The 24,531-nt window shown below is 43.4% G+C and overlaps 1 protein-coding gene across 5 annotated transcripts in view; it reads left to right on the forward strand.

Moving 5' to 3' along the window:
• The window catches only part of SNAP47 (synaptosome associated protein 47), a 31,483-nt gene extending 26,843 nt beyond the window's left edge, over positions 1-4,640 (forward strand). For all 5 annotated transcript variants that reach the window (XM_074901070.1, XM_074901073.1, XM_074901072.1 and 2 more), the window contains one exon: positions 1,070-4,640. In XM_074901070.1, the coding sequence (XP_074757171.1) occupies positions 1,070-1,216 (147 nt within the window). In that variant the 3' untranslated portion in view covers positions 1,217-4,640. The remainder of the gene's footprint in view (positions 1-1,069) is intronic.
• The last annotated feature ends 19,891 nt before the right edge of the window (positions 4,641-24,531 follow it).

Consider the following 24,531-nt stretch of genomic DNA (forward strand, 5'->3'; position numbering starts at 1 on the left):
AGGCTTATTAAGGGAGTAGCCACAAGAGGGAAGAAAAGACAATGATATATAACTCATGCCTGGGACTGCTGCTAAAAGGGACCAGTGTCACAGGGTAAGGAATTAAGACAGATTTTTCTTGTGTTGTTTGGATCTCTGCTCTTGGACTTGGTTGTGTTAACTGATGAAAATTAAAGGTGAGCAGCCATATGGTATCGGTACGGATGTCTCCTAGCCTTAAGAATGCATCAGCCTGGCTTTCTCCTTTCACTTTAGAGGCCTCTGCCCTGTTTGGGCAGTATCTATAGGCTTTTTCAAACAACAAGGGGTCTCCTCACAGTCTTGGAGTAGCTCAGGGTGTTTGCTCACAGTCCTGCATACAAACAGTAGTTTGCTAAGTGTAGTGTAAACCGGTTGATATGTAATATAATGCTTGCAGCCTGGAATAGAGCTGTAGCCAGTGCATCTGTTGTTTCTCATCTCGGGTACAGCATGAGCCTCTTGGCTGCCTTGACATCCATTCATACCACACCACCCTCTTAGTCCCTTGAAAATTATTTGTTTGGTTGCCCAAGTCTCACTTTTTCCCTTCTGCTCCATCCAATGACGCTTCTTTCTTTAGTGGATTGTAGTAAAACATTTTCTGTCCTTTGACCTGGTCCCTGCCTAACCTCGCTACGCCCTCAGCCACGTGATCCCCTCCTGGCTTTGCACCAGCCGTGCTCTCTATCTGCCTTGGCTCTCCGCATGCTGCACAACATCTCAGGACAAGCTGCTGCTCTAAGATGCAGATGTACCAAGGATAACAGCAAAAAGCTGCTGTTTACATTGATTTTTACTTCTAATTGCTCCCTCCCCCACTTCCCAACCCTAACATTTAAAATTTAATTTTTCTGGTCTTTCATTCATTGTTTTAGTTCATCTCAGTTCAGCTTATGAGAGCAAGACCTGTGTCTTTTCACCAGGGCAGACTCCAGCAAATGATTTGGTCCTTTAGAGCAATGAAGTAACTAATTGCCGTGGGTCCGTTGCATTTCTCAAAGAAACGGCTGGTCCATCGCTGAAAGCTCTCGGTCTTTTCTTCTGACAGATACTAAAGAAGCTGAAGGGCCTTGCCTTGGAGACAGAAGCCGAGCTGGAGAGACAAGATGAAGCTCTTGATTCCATCACTACCTCCGTAGACCGCGCGACACTGAATATTGACAAGCAGAACCGCAGAATAAAGAAACTAACGTAGCTCCTGCAGGAGCCCCAGGGGATGGTATCGAGAGGAAGAGGAGGTTCAGGGAACTGTATTTTTCCAAGACTGTTTCTTTAAATTCTCAATTTGATTGCACGGGAGGTGTTTGCAATATTGTCTGGAATACGATGCTGCTATTGTCGAGTTCCTGAGGGTTTTGAAAAATGTTTCCAGACTTGGATGATGTTTGAAGGCTGGTTTAGGATTAAAAAGGCCAAGATTTTTAATTACGGTGAAACAGTGATAGTGGATTCTTTACTACAGAAAAACTGTAAATATGAAGGGATGTGATATAATCTGAATCAACTTTTATGTGCTTTTTTATGTTGCTGCTTTAGAAAGTTGTTTTTTTCGTGGTTTTTTTTTACTGCAACGAAGAAGTAAAGGAGAAATGAACTGCATATGAGTCTACTTTAGATGATTACAGCCTATTAATTCTCTCTGAAGGTCTTTCTTTAAAATAGTTAATAGCTGAACTAAGGGCCAGATGTCCAACTGCAAGTCATTGAGGCTTTTTTGTGTAAGTTAATGCTGAGGTGAGCAAATGATGGTGATAAAACCTTGTGTTCCCTGAGCAAATAGTTTTAATAACTTTCAATCATGCTTTTAATGTACCCAGAAATTTTATAAGAGTGATGAAGACTTAGTGGCCACAGCTGTCTGTTGCCATATCCTGGGAAATCAAGAGAAGAAGGTTAGTTAATGTGCATGTATTGGTAGATAGATCTGCTTATTGAGCAGATTTTTTTTTTTTTTTTTGCCTTTCCATAAACGTTTTGCTTACTTAAGGCACTTATAGAAAGTGTCAAAGTTACATAGATGCTTCTGCTTTCCAAAAAGGGAGTGCTGATCTTCGATGATCATCTATGCATTTGTGTGTGTTTTATTTTTCCCCTTTGAACTGCAGAGGTGGTGAAGAAGTTGATTTTAAAATGGAGGAAGCGATTTTCTTCACAGGTGAATTTACTCAGTTCTTGGAGTTTGCCATTTTTATATCCCTCACTTGCACACACAGTGGGTTTATATTTTTAGTAATAGTCTGACATGGGATGCAGTGTCCTCAGAGCATCATGAACGTAGCATTCACTTAGGGTGGTCCCTAAATGCCATGTTGGATCTGGGCTGCCACATCTCTGGTGGATGTTAGTGGAAGGTCTCTTGTCCTTTTGCTTCTCTGTCCATCATTTTCCAAGGACATCCCTACCATTCATCTCTGACTCTCTAAATGGGAATATCATGAGTTGTGTGGAGCTTCGTGTGGGTTTTGTGTGTCTGCTCCAGACTCACAGGCTGAGGGGCCTATGGTCGAAGCTGTAGACATCTGTATAACGTTTGACAGTCATGGTACATCCATGTATCTTGTGGCTTTTATTTATTTGCACTAACTGGTGGTAAAGCATTTCAAGACTTCTTGTAGAACTGTATTTCTAAAATAAAAGGGAATACTGTGAATTGTTGTCTGATAGATTTCGTTGAGTTTACAGTTGGCTCCATCGAGACTGCAGGACAGTGGAGACCTTTTCTGCCCCTAACTTGCTTCACACTATGTACTAGAGATTCCAGGTAATCCATGTATCTATTGCCTGTGGCAGAGAACTCACATTTCATCAGTTCCTACAGTCTACCAGCTATTTTAGTTCAAAGTAGCTGTTTTAATATGGTTTTGGGTTTTTTTTTTTTAAGTGTTTTATATGAAACAGTTCTTCTTCTATTGCTTTCAGATACACTTTGGTGCAATATTTTTAACTAGTGAAGCTTTCCACTGTTTATTCCACTGGTAGTTGGTGTGAAATTTTCCAGTTTCAGAATAACGCAGCCTACCTTTTAAAGAGCGGTACAGCAAATCACATGGAGTATGTTGTTTTCAAGATCTTACTCTACCTTGTTTTGTATTACTTCATATTAGTTTGTTAGTATTGGAGTAAAGTGTACTTCTGCACTGCAAGTTCTTAATTTACAGTCCAAGTTGTTATTGGCATGCACTTTACCTACTTGCTGAATATGGCGATTATATATACATACATTATGTGTACTGTGAAATAAAATAATGTCTGGGGTTCTCTTGTTTGTTTCTGATCCCCAAATCACTGTTGTTTTTACTGTGAAAGGAAGATATGTTTACAAAAGTAATTATTTCATTAATTTAAAAGTATACTTTGCACAAAACGTGTGTTAACTGAACCTGGTGCTGACTGGGAACGAATCTCTGAATTAGTCCAAACCAGGGTTGCCAAAAGTAAATACTAATTACGTGTCATTTAGTTTAGCATTCTTTGTGCCATACTTCTTACTGTTGTGATTTTTAACACTAGCTGTTGCATATGATTCAGTATTTGGTGGTTTGTGTTACTCCAAAATGTCCATGCTAAAGCAAAAAAATTATGATATTGTTTGTAAGAAGTGACCCATTCTAGAGCTGTGCATTAGCTGAATTTCATGTGCCCAGAGGACTTTCAATCTGTAATTTCTCTATATTAAATATCTTGGAATAGTGATTTTTCTCTTTTGTTATTCACTTGGCTGAGAAGTTGCAGTAAAAATACTCTCTATCTACCCCTTTCTCATATTGTGGAACAGAATTTAATGTCAGAATTAAATCATTTCGTGTAGGGCTGGGCTTTGGGATACGTTTTTTTTTTATGAAAAAAAAAAAAAAGGAAGATGTTAACTGGTGGAATATTATCAATGTCAATCTCTCCTCAGCTGGACAATGAAGTGGGTGGATGTCAGCACAGTATACTCTGTCCTGGAGACTGTGGCATAGAAACTGCTCCAGCTCCTGTAGAGTGGACTAAGAACTGCTTGGACATGTCACAATTCGCACAACTTCTTGGTACACAAGTATAAATATTTCACTCTGATCAAGACTCCTCTTACTATGTAATAATACAGCTTCTGTTATTGCCAAAAGTGCTCAGAGCCTCCTAAGTTCCTTTTACTTTAAACCCAAGCACCGTTATTTTCCAGATTGTGTCACAGCTCCGGACCAGTGCTCCACAGGGGAAGATGCAGCTGGTAACGTACCAAACACTATTCTTGTGCTTCATTCTTCCCTGACATGTTATCTGCACGAGGCTTAGAGAGGTACTTCTAGGATCACTTTTGCCTTTTATATGCAGTTTGTTAGTTCTTTGTAGGTCTTCTACTACAATGTGAAAAATTAGGGGCTTTCTTATTAAGAGGTGTATAAGGAACAAACTAATAAGAGAGATTCTAACCTAAAAAATAAGTAGCTTTTTTTGGGGGAAGGCTTTTCAGCTCCTGCAAAATAGAATGAGATTGTATTGTGTCATATGGCAGGTTTATAATCCCATGTGTGTTCATGGCAGTGATGAGTGAGCCTGAAATGACCTGGAGCTTAAACGTATTTCTGCATAGGAGTTTGAATGTCTCCTGTGGAATCATTGAAACGCTGGTAATAAACGTGGCATTTTGCAATCCTCAGACAAGTGGTGTAAGGAGCTTTTTTCAGGCAATTAATTAATTTAACCAAAGCCTCATAATAGCTGTCTGTGTTTCTAAAGCCAGTGCTTTGAAACCACTGGTATGCTCTTCACAGAAGGAAATGGAGCAAAGCTGCTTGCAAATGTTGAAGCCTGCCTCTGGGAAGAGTGCTTGGGAGGGAGAAATTGGCTGTGTTTGCTTTTTAATATGACAAACCATGGCAGCAGTAGCCCTTGCCTCTGCTCGCTGCGTGTGCGCGATGTCAAACCTCAGCCTGGTAGAGGGAAAAATAATTTTTTAATGGTCCTAGTCATAGGTTTAACAGCTGGGCTTTGCAGAATAAACGGTGCTTGGCTCACCTACCATCCCGGGCTTGTGCGTTTGCAACTTGCAGCTTGGCACGAGGCTCCTGGTGGGGCTGCTTGGGCTGTCCATTGTGGACCCAGGGGGAAGTGTGCTGGCTTAGGTTTTGCCCACTAGCCTAATCCCTGTGGCAGTGGTGCCCAGTGAGCCCGTGCTGCTGCTGGTGAGCATTTTGCCTCATCGAGGCTCATATAGCGTGTGGGGCCAGCTGCGTGTGAGCCAGGGCACACCAAAGACAAAACAAGCACCCTGGATTCAAGCTGCCTCCTGTTTGAAGTGGAGAAGTGTTTGCTTAATGGTTTAAAAGTCCATCCTGGCTTCTGTCAAGTGGTTTAATTTTAAACCAGCAGATTTTAACCCTGTTACGGTTTGGCAGCAGAGGGGTTAAAGTAGTTCAACACCAAAATTAAGAAGCCTGAGTTCAGGATTCTGGCATTTTTTTGATTGTTTCCTAAGCGCTTAATTAGATCCTGGATCTAATTAAACCAAATGGATTCAGCCAAATAGATGATAGTGTCACAAGCTATTGCCTTAGAGCCAGCAGTGCACCTTGGCCATACCAGCCCGTGTCAGCTCATATTACGGAGTTAAGGCTTAAACTGTCTGGTTTTCAAAAGTGCCCAGCCTGAGTGTTAGCCATGGGCACTGAGCTCAGGTTTTCTGCTTAGCACTGTGGATTTGGTGCACTTCAGAGAAAAAAAAAAAAAAAAAAAAAAAAGCAGGTAGAACTGCCCTGGCTTTTTATGCGACAGCTTAACCATTGAACCCTAAGGATGCTCCTGGGGGTGAGACAGTAGTAAGGAGGAAGGAGAGCAATGGGACTTTTGCCTCTCGAAAGGATGGCATAGATTTGGGTGTAGACCCTTGCTGGCTGAGAATCTAATCAGGAGCTGACAGCAAAGAATGAGCTTTGGTGGACTGGATTATATCAGGATGGAGGGGGGGGAAACAGTGCTTGAGATTCCTGGAAGAGGAAATCTGCTGTGCTGGGTAGGATGGGACTGATGCTGAGAGGAGAAGGAAACTGGAGGCAGAAGATCAGCCCTTAGTCTATCCAGGTTTCATTTCTGGTACTGCTGCAGGCTGTCAGCCATGCACGTTGCTTGGGATTTAATTCAGATCCTCTCTCTTGAATTTCATGCTCGCTTTGGGTGTGCTCCCTTTGCATCAACTCAGAACGAGGATCTTTATCCTTGGTGTTTCAGTTGCTTATCTGTAACATGGCAATATCACTGTTTCTTATCTGTTCCGTACCCTAAAAAAGCTGATAATCTCGAGTTCTAATTTATGTTAAAAGTGCCCATCCTAGTGTGGAGCTACTTTTTGTAATTAGGGGAGCAAACCCAACAGTTCTGGGTACTGTGAATGAATGTTGAACCCACTGGAACCTCCTGAGTGAATTATAGTTCCCCCCATTTCACTGCGGTGGAAACAGAGACACCAGACTGTTGACAGATTTAAGAATCAGCCTGCAAGAAAGACTTAAGCCGTAAACTGCACTTAAGCCTCTGAAGCGTTAGATTAGGAGCAGGACCATCTTCTAACACTCAGTGAGGCTCAATAAGACTTTTCATCGTTGTGTAGTGTTTATCGTAGGCTTGTAAAACACTTGCAGCTTAACATTTTGCTTCCAGTTTAGACCAACGAGCGTGTATTTTGGTGAGCTTCAGTGCTGTGAGGACTGCTTTAGTCCTTTTGAGAAAGAAAGGACCTACTCGGAAATGTTCTGATCTCTTCCATATGGTACTTGCTTTTAATGCGATGCTTTGTGGGGCAGTGACTGTTGTTTACAGCCATGAGAACGCAAACAGCGACAGGAGAGGGTAATTGCAGGTATGCAACAATGCCAAGGGCTCCCGTCCATTATGGCATCTCCGTTCAGCCCTCCCCGTGTTGCCAAGCTGCTGAATGCCAGAGGCTGGAAAACTAATCCGTGTTCAGTGAAATGGTTTCCAGGACTTGAATTCTCCTTTAGGAAATGAACCTCTTGGGCTGCCTCCATTCTCCTCCTTGTAACTTCTGCGTAAGAAGCAAACCACACTTCAGGCTTGCTTTTTCTTTTTATTTTTTTCTCTAATACACTGTATTAATCACGTGTGTTTAACAGAGGGTTTGGGCTGAGTTTTTGACTGGGCTTGCTGATTATGCTGCATGGTGCATACCAGAGGATGTATCAGCTTTAAGTCATCTCACGACATTAATAAAATTCTGTAAAAATCACTGCCTGCGTTGTACAGAGGTGGTAACAGGTATAGAAATAGGTATGTACCATGGTAAGGCCTCAAAATTCATATTTGCCTAAAATAGACCACATGATTTCTGGTCTGCCTGTTTGCCAAGCCTTTACCTTTAGTTAAGCTAATTCTGAACTAGAGGTGATGTTTTATAGGAAGAGAGAATCAAGGTATCAAAGTGCCACCAAGAGATGATGGATGCACCAAACTTCTTGGTCACCTTTTCTCCCGCTTGTGGTTTCAGAGGACCTGCAGCTCTGACAGGTTTCACAAGAAGCTGCTTAATTCTGGACACTCTTGGCCAACCAATATTTTTAGCTTTCTCATTGGTAATCCTACAGCAAACCCATGCCAACCAGAATCGGAGCATCATCTCCCTGATTAGAAAGCCCATATCCCGTCCCATAGACCACGAGGAGAAGAGTTTTTCTTCTGTTCCTTGGACATGTTAGACTGACTTTAAATTCGATAAATATCTTCCTACTTGCTAATCAGCATGCTGTCTGAAAGCAAGCTTTTCAGGAGACTGGGTTTATAATGCCTGTACCTCTGTGCTTTCATAACTGCTAGAAGTGATATTGTGGTGGTTTTTTAATTTTTTTTTTTTTCCGTACACATCAAGTGTTCAGCTTGGCAACTGGATTCGGTTCAATTTTGAACTAGTTAATAGATTCCAGCCTTTTCCTGCTGCACTGTGGGTGGAAATAAAAGACAATCAGACCTGAGGTTTCATGCTACGTTTTTCTGTCCAGTTCCCCCTTCTTCCTCCTGGAATGAAAGAGCCAGATCTTGCAGCATGGTGGTAAAGCAAACCTAGGAGCCATGTGAGGGTCTTACGTGGTGAGCTCTCAACAGGTCAGCTGCTCTGATCATCCATTTTTATATTCTTACCCTGTGGTAAATGCTGTTTGTACGTGTCTTGATGAAGCCTAAGGTATTTGCATTTGATGGGATAAGCAAGCACGTGCAACTACCTCGGAGCTGCCGATGTGCTGTGGCTCATCTTGTGTGGAAGGTGTCGAGTCCCAGCCAGATCCCTGCTGTATCAGGTAAGGATCAGTTTGTAAATCTAGTGCCTCTTTTTCCACTCTTGTCAAGAATTCATAGAAGGAAGTACAGGAGGGAGGAAGGAAGGGAACTGAAGGAAGGAGAAGATGGACAAGGGTGCTGAAGGGACCATTTCTGGTGCAATCAGTGCCACTACCTGTTTAAACATGACCAGGTAATGATTTTCACTCTTATTAAAAGTATGCGAATTGTTTTGGATTTGAATTTTTTTTTTTTTTTCTATTTTAAACTTCAAGCCCTGTTTGTCAGCCAGTGGAAAAGGTGTGCTATTCCACACCTGCTTTTGTTGAAGGCTAGTTGGTTCCTGCTATACCTAGGGAATAGTTTACAGCACAGATTACCTTTACAGTCTTCAACAGCTTAATCCCCTTTTCTCGTTTATAATTTCAGGCTGTGGCTTCATACCTTGGGCATTTTATATAGAGCATCTCCCATGCAGTGCTCTCACGCTGCCAAGCCAATCTTCATAAAAAACCTGATGAGGAAAACTATTTGTTCCCAGGAGATGAAGGAATTTCTGGGTGTGAAGTTGATCATTAGGAGAAATTTATATCCAGACACAGCTTGATCAGAAATTTCCTGTGGGATCTTCCCTGTGTATTGAAATGCTCTGTGCCTCGATTCTCCCACGGTCAGCTGGGTCTTATAATTTATCCTTAGCCTGTCTTTAAGTTACTTAATGGTAAACCTTTGGGACATAAAATGACCCGTTCATTTGTGACCACCTACCACACTGGGACTTTTGTTGCCACTGTAGTATGAACAATAATCGCAGCTGAGCTGTTAGTAAGTTGTTGGTGGAGGTAGGCCCTGGAGCAGCTACCCACGTCTCAGTGTAGCACCTAACCCACAAGTTCCTTCTTTTATCCTCGACCATATTAATGCAGTGCTAATGTTTGTCCTCAAATTATACACAGCTCCTGTGTGAGCTAGCTTTGCCTGTTGAGGTGTTCAGTGATCATGTTGGGCTTTGCGTGGATGCAGCTGTGGAAGAGATGAGAGTTCATTTCACTGGACTCTCAAGAGGTGTTTTAAAGAGGTAGAATTTTTCCTTGGACACTAAATGTTCCTAATGCCTAACCCCTAATGGGATTCGTGGATGAAATGATCACTTTATGGTACTGCTAAGCTGTTTTTCAGGGCTGGTATATAGCCAGGATTCCTCTTGTTTGGTCTGAGGTGCACGGATTGTCATCCTGTATTTCTTCTGTAATCGTTGGGGAGAGTCATGGAGATAGACTGACACTGAAAGGCTCTTCTGGGTCAGACTCAGATGCCTGCCAGGACTGATGTCCTCTACTTCCACATCTACTTCTTGCAAAATCCTCTGCATGATATTCAGATCCCGTTTGCTCTTCCCATCCCACCTTGGGGTGGGGAGTGGAGATGCCCTACTGTTTTCCCATCTCCCTTGCTCTCATCTCCTCCATTTCCACTGGACCTTCTCCAAACATCTACAGCCATATCCTTCTTGGCTGTCAGTAGGTGCAAAAATTAAGTCTTGGGGTTCTAAGGCAGTTTTGATAAGTGTTTGCAGCTCTGTGCGATGAAAACACACATACCTGTATAGATGTATGTGAGAAGTATGGGTTTTTATTAAAGTATGGTGCAACAGACTGTACATTTGACTTAGTGTTTGGTTCATGGTTGGACTGGGTGACTTTCAAGGTCTCTTCCAACCTAGATGATTCTGTGAAATTAAACACATTAAACTGAGAATAAAGCCAGGCACCCATCCTGGTATTCCCATGTTCTGGAACGTGCTGGAGCATGTTTGGGTTTATTTCGCAGGGTTTCTCTCTCGTTGGGTGTGACCCATCTGTCTTGTTCAGGACAGAGCCATCAGTAATTTCAGATTTGTCTTTTGACAGTTCATCTTCCTAATTCTGCTCCAAAATAGGATGAGCCCTTCAATATCAAGTCTTTGCTCAACTGTCCTGCCCGTGCTGCTCTGTTCCTCCCATCCAAGGCACTCATGAGGAAAGAGATGCTGTGTTTGGCAGCTTTGAAACTGTGATGGTCCCAGAGGCTGGATACAATTTGGAGAGACTGTGGAAACACCAGTAGATCTCCATTTCGATTGCTCTGAAAAAAAAAATTACCATGCAATTAGTCTCCGACAAAGTAATTTCTGCTGGATGTTTTATGGGCCTGAGGTTGATGTCTGAACTTATACTCCATGATGCTGGGTGGGAAATTCCCACAGCTGGTTGGCAGCCAGCTGAGGCTTCCTTCCATGTCAGTGTGTTTCTGAGCCAGTCCTGGGAACCTCTCATTTCAATCCTTTGCGAGGTGGAGTGTGCAGTTTCCACCACAGAGAGCATCATCTGGAGTCAATGCCTGGGAAGAAAAGGGAGAAGGGAGAAGAAAACAAATTGATCGTTGTGTTTCTGAAGGTGTGGTGCACCATGATGGCCAGGCTTCTTGTTGGTTTTTTGGGTGGGTTTGGTGTTGGTTTTTTTGTTTGTTTGTTTTTGTTTTTGTTTTTTTAATCTTACAGCATTTTTCTATATCCAGAGATCTGGGCTGTCCCTTCACCATCAGATTCTGATCTCTTTACTTGAACACTTTCAGACTTCAACAAGGATATTTAGAGGGAAAAGTCCTGTTCACTGCATGCTTTGGTAGCAGGCTCTTCCCTTTTAAATGAAGAGAAGCTTCTTCTTGGGTCCAGTGAAGGAAGGCCATCCAGGACCCTTCTGATTTCAATGGGGAGTAGTTAAGCCACTGGAAAATCCATTCTTGGGACTGTTTTTTATGCTGAACAGGAAATTTTGGGGACATCTGATTTTTTTTTTTATAAGATCTGATAATAGAAATTGGGATGGAGAGGAGCTATTCCTGAGTATTTTAGCAGATAGATGAATGCTGTCCAGCCTACTGAATGTTATATACTCTGGGGTTTTAGTACGCTGCTATTTTATTATTGTATATTTTATTTTGTATTCTATTTTATTTTTTATTCTATTTTATATTTTATTCAATTTTATATTTTATTTTATGTTTTATTTTATTTTTTATTGAAATGGAGCATTTCCATCTTGAAATCTAGAATGAAACATTTTAGAAGGAGCAAACTGCTGTGTGTCTTTAGTGCAAGGCAGGGTGCAAAGTCAGCCTGCTGTCTCCATAGTCCTTGCTAAGCAATGGCACCATCAAATGCTTCCATGAATTTATTTATTGAATTTATTTCCTTTTTTGACCCACACACACTTATATATAACTAGGCTAAAGTTTAATGTAAAAAATCCTCTTTTTCTTTAATGTCTTCCGCTGTTCAGGGTGACTTTTAGTTGGTGTAAAGGTGAATCTGCATTGAAAGCACTTCAGTTCAACTTGTCGTCTCCCTTCTCATTAAAGGCCAATTTTTTTTTAATGTTTTGGGGCCAAACCCTGCACACCGATTTGCATGACCAGACCCTGGTGGCTTGACTTCATTGTGCTGCAGCGACCTGCTCAGAATCTCTGAAACATAAATGAGTTTAAACAAAGATTCAGATGAATGGATTAAAAAGCCAAAGCAACAAAATAGTCTTTGACACAAGTGCCAGAGCCTGGACTGCCCTTTCCCAAACAGATAAATGAAGATTGTGGAGGGCTCAGGTATTTTGTTCAGTGGGACACACATCCTTATGTAAGTACACAGACATATATCTTTTATACATTCATGAAAATATGAATTCAAGCAGCGTGCTGTTTGACTGACAGCTCCTAACACACTGTTTTAGAAATAGTCTTTAACAAGGACAGACATTTTAAAAATTATTATAAGCCAGAGACTTCTACACCATCCAGTTGTAAAGTTCTTCAGGCTATACAAGTTACTGTGTTCTCAAATCTGTCAATTTTGCCACTAATACCATGCGATTTAATTTTTCCCTTCAAACTCCAGATCCCAAATTTTAGTCACTGAGAATCTGATTTGTTAATCCATTTGCAAATACTGAGCTTGCAGAGAAGCTTTGGCTTCAGAACAACATTACAAACTTTTCAAGACCAAAAAGGCAAGTTTGGGCATTGATTTCTTTTGGAGTTAAGATTTTTCTGCCACTTCTAGAACTCCAACACGGGTTCAAAGTTAGGAAGCAGATGGTCCTGTTCTCCTTCCATAATAAATTAATGGAGAAAATCTTCAAAGAACTTGGAGCAAATGCCCCCCTTAAAGCTTTTTGCCTGTGTGCTGCTGGGGCTGGCTTTCTCCTTGCTCTTTGGGGTCAGCCCTGACTATTGCAGCGGGAGGAGCTGTACTTGCCCTGTCCTTTAGTTGTAAAATCTCCCTGCTGAGGAGGACAGCAGTGACTTTAGGACTGCAGGTGAGCACTTCAGTGCCAAGTCCCCCCTGCAGAGCATTTCGGCAGTGAAATCCAGCTTTGTTCCAGGTTGCACTTTGTTAACATAAAACCATGAAGTGCAATAGGTGACCTCAGAGCGTGTTACCCCTCTTGCTTCAGCACAACACTTCATCAGGCATTGGTGTCCCAATGCACTTTAAGCTTACCCTAAATCTTAAGCACATGTTTAAGTGTTTTGCTGACTAAAGGGTGAGATTTAATAACAATGCCTGGCTTTCATATAGCACTTTCCATAAATCGTGGGGTTTTAAAGCAAGTAAATGGACTGGATGAGCAGACAGTGAGGTGGATTGAAAACTGTGAAGGGCCAGGGCCAGGCCCAGAAGGTGGTCATCAGTGGCACAAAGTCTAGTAGGGGACCAGTAACTAGCAGTGTACCCCCGGGGTCAATACCATGTCCAGTCTTGTTTGACAACTTTATTAATTGGATGATGGGGCAGAGCATACCCTCAACGAGTTTGCAGATGACACCAAACTGGGAGGAGCGGTTGATACTGCAGAGAGTCATGTTACCGTCCAAAGGGACCTCAACAGCCTGGAGAAATGGGCTGGCAGGAACCTCATGAAATTCAACAAGGAGAAATACAAAGTCTTCCCCCTGGGGAGGAACAATCCCAGGAACCATGATGTGCTGGGGAGCACCCAGCTGAAAAGCAGCTTGGCAGAAAAGGACCTGGGGGTCCTGGTGGGCACCAAGTTGAACATAAGCCAGCAGTATGCCCTTGAGGGAAAGGTGGTGAATAGCATCCTGGGCTGTGTTAGGCAAAGTGTTGCCAGCAGATCTGGGAAGGTGATCCTTCCTCTCTGCTCAGTGCTGGTGAGGCCACAGCTGGAGTACTGTGTCCAGTTCTGGGTCCCCAGTACAAGACAGATATGGATATACCGGAGAGTCCAGCAAAGACCGTGAAGATGTTAAAGGGATTGGGGCACCTCACGTATGAGGGACTGTTCATCCAGGAGAAGAGAAGACCTGGGGAGACCGTACTAATGTATATAAATACCTGAAGGGAGGGTGCAAAGAGGATGGAGCCAGGCCCTTTTTAGAGGTGCCCAATGACAGGACCAGAGACAAAGGGCATAAGCTGAAACACAGGAGATTCCCTCTGAATATCAGGAAACAATTTTTCAATGTGCAGGTGACCAAGCACTGGTACAGGTTGTCCAGGGAACTGTGGAGTCTCCATCCTTGGAGATACTCAGAAGCCATCCGGCCATGGTCCTGGGCTGTAGGTGGACCTGCTTGAGCACAGGGCTTGGACCAGATGACCTCCACCAGTGCCTTCCAACCTCAACCATTCTGTCATTCTGAGCAATATCAGTCGGTGAATTCTAAATGGGAAAACTGAGGCACGAGATGGTACAATAGCTTGTGTAGCAGCATACAGCAGTATCATGGACAAGCCAAAAATGAATTCCTTGCTCCCATCCTAGTGAATTAGTCACGATACAAGGTGACTAACCTAACCATACAGGTGTGCTTGCATGGCCCCCAGATGCAGTTTGGCCATGGGCCCCCCTTCCTGCTACAGGCACAGCTCTCAGACTGGCTCAGGGACCTGTGTGTAGTGCTCAGGACTGGAAATACACACCAAAAATCTTGATACCACTTGGTGCTGCTACTCGTCTGTTGCACAGCAGTTCTGCGGCCAGAATTTAACTGCCAAAAAATCCTACCAGCCTTTGGGGCAGGATCCAAGGAAATGATCCCAGGACCTTTTGTCTGCTTAATCAATGCTGGTTTTACTTCTAATTACCTGACCAATTTAAGGAGTCCTTCTTGAGCCCTCCCCCTCCACTGCCTCCACCAGCCATCAGAAACAGTCATGGGAACCTGAGCTCCCAACCTGAGATAGGGGCTTCTTGGGGTGCTCTATATCTGTGTAAGAGACAGTGCCAGTTTGGGCATTAAATGGCAAAAACAAGGACAGGAAAAAAACATAGGGCACGTGTTTTGCCAATTATCAGGCCTAGCATAAAGGACACAGCCAGCATCAAGATGAACCAATCACCAAATTGTATTTGACATAAAAGGGTCAGTACATGAGTGATTGCAAGTCAGTCAGGTTATACATAATCAACATTGATCCCACTGACCCCAACAACGACACCGCACGACCAACAACGGGTGGAATAAATGGTGACATGCAGTCTCCCATAGAAGGGACGGGAGACAACCGAGTCAACAAGCCAAACACATAAGACCAAGGAAGCCACACACTGAATCTCTACAGAGCCCGCGTTTACAAGAGCCAGACCTGACTGGAGCCCAGTCCCAGGGAGGCGGGAGGTCCTTCCCCAACAGGGAACTCTGCACAGGGCATCCCCCTCACACACAGACACTGCCCCTCCTGCCAGGGGTCCCAGCTTTTATCCCTCAGTGGGACACCTGACCTTTGGTCACTTAATGCAGACACCCAGGGCTCCTTTACCCAATGGCTCTGTCTGCCAGGCCGGCACCACCCTGGAGGGAAGCCTAAAGGGAAACTCACCCCCCTTTGGGAAGGGCTGTGGGAATCACCCAGATGTCAGCCTTAATGTGGGGCTTGGGGTTGGAACCCCAGCGTTTCAGCACATGGAAGATATTTCCAGGTGACGCAGCATGTCTGTGCAGAAGGACTCATCCTGCAGAACCACACTGTGCCTGAGCACGTGCTGCAGCAGGCTGAGAGCCCTGGATTTGCCCTGTTTTCTTGATTTTTGCCTTCAGGAGGGTATCTGGAGGACTTCAGAGATACAGGCTGTATTTCCAGCTTTGCTGGGCAATGCACATCCAGCATTGTGTGCCTCAGTTTCCCTGTCCATCCCATGACACTAATGTCATTGACCTTCAGAAATGGCTTTAAGGCTCATAGTTGACAAGGGACATGGTAAGGCCTCGATATTACGATTTATTGTTGCATTTATGTTCCTATATGTTGCCGGTGCTATGCAAAGACTGTTTGTATCTTCTGTTTTGTGTCAAGCTTTTCTCTTCCTAGAGTGGCTGTGATTGCCCTGATAAGGGATTTTCTACCCTGCTTCGATATATCTGTAGAAAAACAAACCATTCCACTTTCTGCTCAGGAAATGAAAGTATTTCATCATCCTTCACACTAGCCAGGAAAGGCAAGCTGGTCAGCTGGACCAGCATCGCCAGGTGCCTCCTTGGTGCTGGCTGATGGCAGGGCCTGATATAGCATCCATGCAGGCCACGGTGGAAAGCTATTTAATGAAGTTTACAGCGTCCTTTAGCTGGGTGGCTTAAAAGTCAGCAGAAAATTAAATGGGTTTGCCTTTCTGCCTGTGGCAGGTGGAAAGAATTTGCACTCAGATGTTAGTAACAGATGCCATTCTCTCATGATTTTCTTTGCGTGCTCAGGAAGGTGTTTTCAGCTAATGTTTGGTATGTTGTCTCCCTGGGATTCCAGTTACTTTTACTATAATAGGATTTTAATTTTAGCTTCTAATATGAAATTATGCTGGTCTCCAGGTACATGAGAAAATAATTTCCACACCAGCTCTCTTCCATGGCTTTGTAACTGTGAGCTGCAGCTGGGTGGGATGGGGGTGATGGGAGGCCAAGAGCAAAACGTATGAAGCCAGAGGTGAAAAAGAGCAAAAGGTGAAATTCAGGGCTGAATCATGGTGCTTCAGCATAACTTTGAGACCTCTGTCTCCAGAGGTAATAGTTCCTGCTCTTAGTAAAGGTGGTTTTTTTGTTTGTTTTTTTTATTTTTCTGCAAGCCTGAAGGGTTTTACTGTGCCAAGTTCTACATAAAGGGGAATGATCCTTGACATTGTAAATGGCTGTGCCTTACACCTGAGCTCATCTGACCTTGCTGTAGACACGTATTTGAGGCATCTACGTGATAGCTGTGGTCATGGTAGGGTTATTGCATAGTCAGTGGATTAGGGATTAGTAGCTCCAGAGGGCAATTCAGCCTGCCTTGCAAAGAGAAGACTTGCCTTCTGGTCGCAGCTGTCTGTCCCCATTGGGTACAGAAGAGTAGAGGCAGTCCTAAACCTAGATCTCAGGTGAGATAATCAGAACCTGAGCATCTAAAATATTGCAGAATCGGGCTTTTGAACTAAAGCAGAGGAGCTCAGCATCACTGCAGAAAGGATAGATATTACAAACGTCTCCCAAGGGATCCAGGTCGAGTCAAAGTTCAGTGCACTCAGCATTTCAAAGACTTGTCCTCAAAGTCAAGAGGGAGCTCAGAATTCTGCATAATTAATATTTCAGGCTGATGTAACACACTCAGACTAATTCCCAGCTATTATTGTGAACACAATATATATTGAAACTCACTTTTAAATTTCTCACTCTTACTAAAAAAATAAAAATCTATGGGTTTACTGAACTATTTAAACCACATCAAATAGCTCACTGTTACTATTGTTTACACTGGCCAAAAATTTACTTCTGATGCCTTGAATGAATCCAGCAAAGCTGAAAAGCATTGTATGCGCTCAGGTTGATCGGAATAAACACTGCAATAGAGCAAGTCACAGGAATGACAGAGAGCTCAACAGGACAGAAAACCAGACCATTCTGTTATTTCAGTATAACTAATAGACAGCTATTCCTCTCATTTGATTTTATTCTCTTCTGACAGTCAAAGATGCGACCTGAAATTAAAATACGCCACTGTGCTCTTAAAATATTTATTATAGAAGTGTTTCCAAAAAATATCCTGAGTGATTTTCCAAAAATTGGGTGGCATTTGGGTTTTAGTACTCTTTTCAAAGCTTTCATTCACCCAAAGTTGATGTGTTCAACAGTGATGAAACACAACTCTGTATTTATTGTAGTATTTTAAGAAGCACTTTCATAGCACTGGTTGGTTGAGGTTTTCTGTTAAGGAAAACAGATATATTCCAGTAACGATTTTCAGACTGGGGTATTTTAATGTCTTGTGGTTTCATAGTTCTAGTCTGTGTGCTCCCTAATTTTGAAGTTCCTAGATCTGTAGGTTTCAGTCCCCAATTATACAGCATTTCTCCTATCCTTGCTTTTTAAAGAGACTGGGAGGGGAAAGCAATGCATCCCCAGATTATGCTGCTTCAGAGACACCTGCAGGTCTGTAGACTTGTTTGGTCCTGTCTTCCAGCCATTACAGGATGTTGAGGTTCTTCAAACATCGTCTTGATGGTCATGGACTCATCATATTCCAGACAGGCAATCTTAGGAGTCAAAGACATACTTGCCCAGGTTCTTTCAGGTAACTCAGACTAACTCCAGATATATTGTATGTACTAAGATCTGTGTCCTCACATCTTTTAAAATTTTTTTTATTATATTTATTTATATTTTTTTAAATTCATGAAGCAAGAAGGGGTACCATCTCCCCCCGTGGCATTCTTTGAACGCCACTCCTATCAGCCACAGATCTCTGTGACCTGCATTCTTTATGCATCCCATGAATTTTGATGTATTTAAAGTAAGTTGGCTTGACATGAGCTGGAATACACAGCTGAACCAGAATGTTTCAATCATCCTGTGGTTTGGAGCTGGCTGATTTAATGTTATAACTGAAGGCGCAATATGGAATCCATTGAAAAGCCCATAATAATGTTGGAGTTGAACAGATGAGAATATCATTATTTTTGTCTGAATGACCAACAAAAAAAAAAAATCTAACCTAGTTCAGCTTGAATCAAGGGGATGCCACTCCCAGAATAGTCTGGTGGCCAGTTCAGCCAGGGTGGTGGATGTGTTGGAGGAGGGTAGCCTCATAAAAGGTGGTGCCACCTTGGCAGATGGCACCAAGAGGTCCTGTGCTCCAAGTGCCCTCCAGCGGATGTGAGGAGGGGTAAAGCAAGGAGCCTGGTCCAAAAAGGGCCAACAGACATGGGGGCATGTAATGAATCATGTTTCACATCGTGCCTCAGTTATGCAAAGACGTGAGCTCCTTCACACCATGTCCTCCTGTCCTCCTTTTCTCCTTTTCTCTCCACAGCAGCTGCATCCCTTGCTGCCTCCACACAGAGCAGCCATCCCAAGGAGTCTCCACTGAGGGTTGTTGCCTGCACATTGCATCTCTTCTGCAAATCCACCTGCCGCCTTCTTTTGCTTCTTTAAACACCCCATTTGGCTCACCTGAAGCCACAAAGATGCTTTGACTATACTTTGGCAGTTGATTTACTGTGCCAGCCTCTGTGCTGTGCTGACCTGCTCTGTCCCCCAAATCTGCTTATCTGCAGTCCAGCTAGTGTGAGTCTTGGGACAAAGTTTGGCAAGAGGGTTTAAAGTGCTGTGTCTGTCTTGCCTGTAAAATCAATGATCTTCCTTTCCCTCTGCAGAGCTCACAACCACTGCACCTTGCTCAGTTGTGGGGAGAGACAGATGAGGGAATGGACCTAGCTGCAACCTTAGCTTGGAAAAATAAAATTAAAAATAAACATCTCCCATTCACAAGAATCTGATCCAGTGCATCCTGCAGCCACCTGAGTGTTAGTGCTAGCACAAGAAAGTTTCTAGAAATAAGAGGGGTAGCAGGGAAAAAGCATCCCCACAGCCTTAAACCATTTAAACCGTTGTGAAACCAGAGGTTTCATGTCACACTTAAATCTAGTGATGGAGGGGCTGGCCTGCTCCCTCCTCCCCGTGGCCCCAGACACATGTTGCATCTCTTTCCCTTGTGCTGGACCTACTAATTGCATAGCCAAGAGGTGAATGCCATCGATGGACTGATCTGATGTGAACCTCCTCATTTTTCTGTCCAGTCCACCAGTTACTCTGATTTACCATGTGGCTGGATAATTCCTGGAGTATCAAAATTGAGAGTATGACAAAATTGAGAGTATCAAAACCACACAGCTGGGGGAGGAAAAGGGGGGTGGTCACTGCTCACCGGACTCTGTAAAATCAACCTCATGCTGCAGCCGTGAGGATGGAAAATGTCTATCAGCTGGCTCAAGCAGTGATGGAGCAAGGTAGCTTGACAGCTCACCATGGGCAGAAAGTCAGACCAAGTCAGCTAAGGCTGTGGTTCCTGTTGCTACCAGTGGATTTCTCATGGCCATATGCCACAGCAATACAATGCTGACCCAGGTTAGAATTGCAATTAGGATGCTCAGCCCATAACCTGTCCGGGGCCATCCAGGACAATCCATCCAGCCTGTGTCCCACCTTCAACAGTCGTCTTTCTCGAGGGCATTGTGGTAAGAAGCTGTGGGCTGGCTGGGTCCTTTCGGAGGCGGGAGCATTTTGTGTTCAGCTGCCATAGTGCTTGCTGAAGCCACAGTCTCCCCCCTGGGTGTGGGATTCCCTGGACCAGGGAATTCTGAAGCCCTTGGGAAAGATGGTAGCTACAAGCAGCCACTCCTTCACCCAACCCTGACCTGCTGGTTCTCAGTTTGTCCTTGAAAAAAAAAAGATGGTGAGCAGGAACAGCTGAATTAATTATGCTGTCAGTGTGAGCTGCAGCAAAATATCCATTTCTGGAGATCCCTTGGGATCTGGCAGGCTGTTACCTGGGAAAATGTGCAATGCACTCCACTGGCATATGCACAGAAATTGAAATGCTGCTGGGAAGCATTTGCTCCACTGTCCATGAGGTGTCCAGCGATGCACATCCTGGGAGCTCATCCTGTAGTAAAGGAAGAAAAGGTACAAACCAATGTGCTCCCAGAATAGTCAGCAACGTGACACTTAGTAGCAGAAACACCCCTGACCCTTTCACTGTTTTTTTTTCTGGGGTGTCCCCAAAGAGCCAAACCCATGGGCAGCGAGACACAAGAGAACCAGAGATCCTCCCCAGAGCTGCAGCAAAGCAAGTGTTTGAAGGGTGTGCTAAGTGGATTTACTGTGATGCAGCAGGCTGCAACAGCCAAGTAGGAGACTTTCTACATCAGCTCCGCATCCTGTGTGTAACCATACGCTTTATGGCTGGGATTCCCTATATCAGGACGGGGCTCAGAATGCCTGTGTTATATTCCCAGATTTTCCTCATCATGGGTAATGACAGACAAATAATTTGGCTTGACCAGAAATTGGACTGGGATCTCCACTTCCCTATGCTTCAATTTCCTCATCTGCAAACTGGGGATAATATTACTTCATTATGGGATTGGGATCGTATAGCATTATTACATCTGTAAATCGCTCACCAATCCATCTGTTCTCAGTACATTACAAGCAACCATATGGCTGTTTGTTGCGTTGGACTCGGCCCCTCTTCTCCCATTCATCTCAGCTAACGCTAAGAAATCATCACTCTGGAGTCCCGTTATGGTCAGTGGGGAGGAATAGGAACTTTTAGGGCGCGATTCATCTGACCCTGTTTATACGGTTGCTACTGGATGAGGTGAAATCCACAAGTCATCATATGAATCCCACCCTTGGTATCACCATGGGGTAGAGTGAGAGCAGGTAACAACTGCTAATGAACGGGGTAAAGCTCGGATTATGTGGCTCTCTTGATTAAAGTCAATGTAGAACTGAGTAGGCCAAAAGTGGGAGTTTTTTGATTAAAATTGCAGAAAGAAACAAACAATTATTATTTTTTTTAATTTTAAAAATTCTTTTCTTTTTCACAGAAAATTCTAAAATATCTTTCTTTCCATGATACAACACTTTTATTACGGCAGCAGAAGTCTGAAAGCAGAAGGAAAGAAGGCGGTGTGTTATAGGGAAAACACTTCTTTCCTCACTTTTGTCATTTAAAAAGTGAAAAAAAATCAACAAAATTTCATTGAAAATAACTTTTCACAAAAGCTTTAATACTTTAGCTGCAGAAAATATTCTCTGTTGAAGATCTCCATAATTTTTTGACCCTTCTAACTAAATTATAGTCATCTAAAGAAGCCCCATACTTTATCATCTCAAATACTTTTGTCCAAGGTAAGTGGTTGATTATACCACCTCAAAACTCCATTTGGTTTATGGGTGGAGACCTGACGGAGCAATGCATGCAGTGTCCCACTTCTAAGTGAAATTCATCCATAATATCCATTGTCCAAAAAGTAGTGACCTGTATGTGACTAAGGGGTATAGTATCCTCCTCACTTATTTTATTTCTTTTTTTTTTAATGTAAAGTTAGATCTCAAAACCCAAGGTATTCTTCTGGGGCTTATGCTATGAGAGTTATTTCTCACCATTGACTGTACAGTCTTCTGTTTAATTGAGATGTAACTGAGGAAAAGTTTGTGTTTTGAGAAAGGTATGTTTAAAAAAATCATGTATAACAGCATTACCACATCATCAAGGAATACCTTCGCATGTACCATGTTCTTCACTCCTAATGCTGACGTAGAGAAAAACAGTCAAAGAAAGATTGGAGACGCATTGTACCCAGAGAAAACAATCACACAAACTGAGAAAAAAACCCCACAAACCTGTCCTATTGATTTAACCAATATCTTGATATTGTTTCTGATCTGCCTCTTATACAGTCATCTCCGTAGATAGGGCTGAACGGTGCCTGTACAACAACTTGCACAAGAGCACATCTGACATCCAGGTCCATGCTTCCAGTCCCGTCTGTCTTTCTGTCTGTCTGTCTATCTGTCCGTCTATCTACCTACCTACCTACCTACCTACCTACCTAATCTGATCTGGCCATATTCATACACAACTTTCACCAGCCTTATTTTTTTTTTTTTTAAAGTAATGTTTGGCCCAATGTTTTTTGTTTTTGTTTTTTTTTTGTGATTCACATGTGTTTAAAAAGAGGTGAAAAAAATCCCAGTGATCAAAGCCAAAAGAGAGGAGGAAAAAAAAAAAAAATCACCCTGTTCTCAATGGGCGTTTATTAGCTCAGATTCTCTCTGCCATTTGTTTTTATGGCAAGGTGAAAAAAGATGCATTTCAGAAGCTTTGTGCCTTTCCTCCCTGCCCACCCTTCAGCCCACTGCCCCCCCTGCTCGCACTCCTTTCCCTAATGGCTCTCTGAAATAATAACCCGTGGGCATTTGCTCTAATAAAGTACAAAGACCTTGTTCCAAATGAGTCCAACTGCAAGAGAGAAGCCAAAACCAACTCAAAATGAGATTTTTCTCACTTTGTGAATTTGCTATACTTGGACCTAACAAATAATAAATTGAACAGTATGTGGAAAAACATGCAGCCCTAAGGATATAGGGGAATGGCTGGCACTGGGTGGGGCCATAGAACTATGTAAGTTACAACACACTGTGGCTCCCAGCCCCAAACTGTTTCATCTCCTTCTGGGTTGCATTTTGCAAGCTTGACTCACCCTGAGAAGTGCTTACCCATCTGAGAGGGTGGAAAGGCTTTGGAGAGGAGGTGTGGAGACTAAGCAAGAGAAGGAGATAAACGTGTCCTGAATTCGGGACTCTATAGGCTCCCTTCATGGTCAAAGACGGGTTGTTACAGAGGCCAGGGCAGCTCCTCTATGTAAGGACCTGGAATGCTCCTCGAGGAGATGAAGTAGCTTCGGGCCTTACTTCTACATTAGTCCAACTGGGACAACGAAGTGTCTTTTGGTCAGCAATGAACCTTTCAAAACCCTCAGGATGTGGGAAATATGGGGCTCCCTTACTTACTTTCCACACGTTGGAGCAGATGTCTCAACCTGATGTGGGGTTCATCTGCTCTGTGTTGGCCATCTACAAACCTGAACGTCTACAGCCAATGAAGAGAGGCTGGGCAATGCCAGAGGGTGATTCATCTCATCTTAAAAGAGGTTTCAGAGGCATGTAGCATGGTATGTCCCCTGGGAGAGTAAGCACTAGATGTGGTGATGGTGCTTGAGGAAATGAGACCTGCCGGGACAGCGTTGGATGAGTGTGAGCTGAAGGCAGGCAAACATGATGCAGTATTATTCAGACTGCTTAGGAGGAGGGATCCCTGCAGCCACATATTCCCAGTAAGCACTCAGATTTCATCTCAAAGGGAATAAACTAGATCTTCCAACAGGAGAGCTGGGGACAAACCAACATCTGTGCACAGTGGACAATTAGGAGACCGATATCTAGGAGCAAGCTGAGGATCTAAGCTATTTGGCAACATGTCCTTATCTTTAGATTCTGTAGCGGGATGGGATGAATTGCTTTGTGGATTTCCCTCTCTGTATGTCAGGAAGGAGCCTAGGTGACTCACCTGGCCAGGTGAAGTGGGCCACAAATTCTGCACTAGTAGTTAAATGCAGCTCTGAGGCCCTTAAACTGACACCGTACACATGAGCTCACTGCCATGTGAAGACTTCAACATTGGAGTCCTCCACTGTGGGAGGATTTGCAAGACCACAGCATTAACTTAGACAGGAAATCTTGTGAAATCATATGAAATATTTGGGCAGGATAACAACCCAGTCCATCTCAAGACATTCTCATGATGGTGCTGTGGATTCTTTCCGCGCTGGGGCAAATGGCTAGCAGTGCCAGAAAACCCTTCCTTTCTGCAGTACTAGTATAACCTGAATTTCTAGGAAGTCCCTGCCGTAAGCGCAGTGAGGGGAGTTTTGAAGGAAAAAAGCATCAGGAAAGGCAGTTTGTACTATTCCAACAAATGGTGTCACCAAACAGAATTGTAAGCTATTTAACATCAGATCTGTGTCTATTCAGACAGTATTAAGCATAAAGAGTGTCTCTGAGCTCTACCTCCCTGTAATTAAGGACATTTCAACTACTCTCCTGGGAATCCCAGAAGGATTGAGAAGCTCTTCCACAGTTCACTGACACAATATGGGAAGGTGGTTCCTGTACCTAGAGGCACAGTGCACGAGTTACCTACATCAGCTACAACAGCTTGAAGGATCTTGTGCCCAGTTATATTGTCATATAATTCACAAATCAGTAACTCGTGGATTAGTGTAATGTAGAGGCTCCAGTTCAGTTTAGTAGAGGGCTCAGAAGACCTGGCTAACCAGGTGTGAACCCATGAGGTTGGGAAATGGCTGCAAG

The sequence above is a fragment of the Athene noctua genome, chromosome 2, assembly GCF_965140245.1.
Source record: "Athene noctua chromosome 2, bAthNoc1.hap1.1, whole genome shotgun sequence".
NCBI classification, from domain to species: Eukaryota; Metazoa; Chordata; class Aves; order Strigiformes; family Strigidae; genus Athene; species Athene noctua.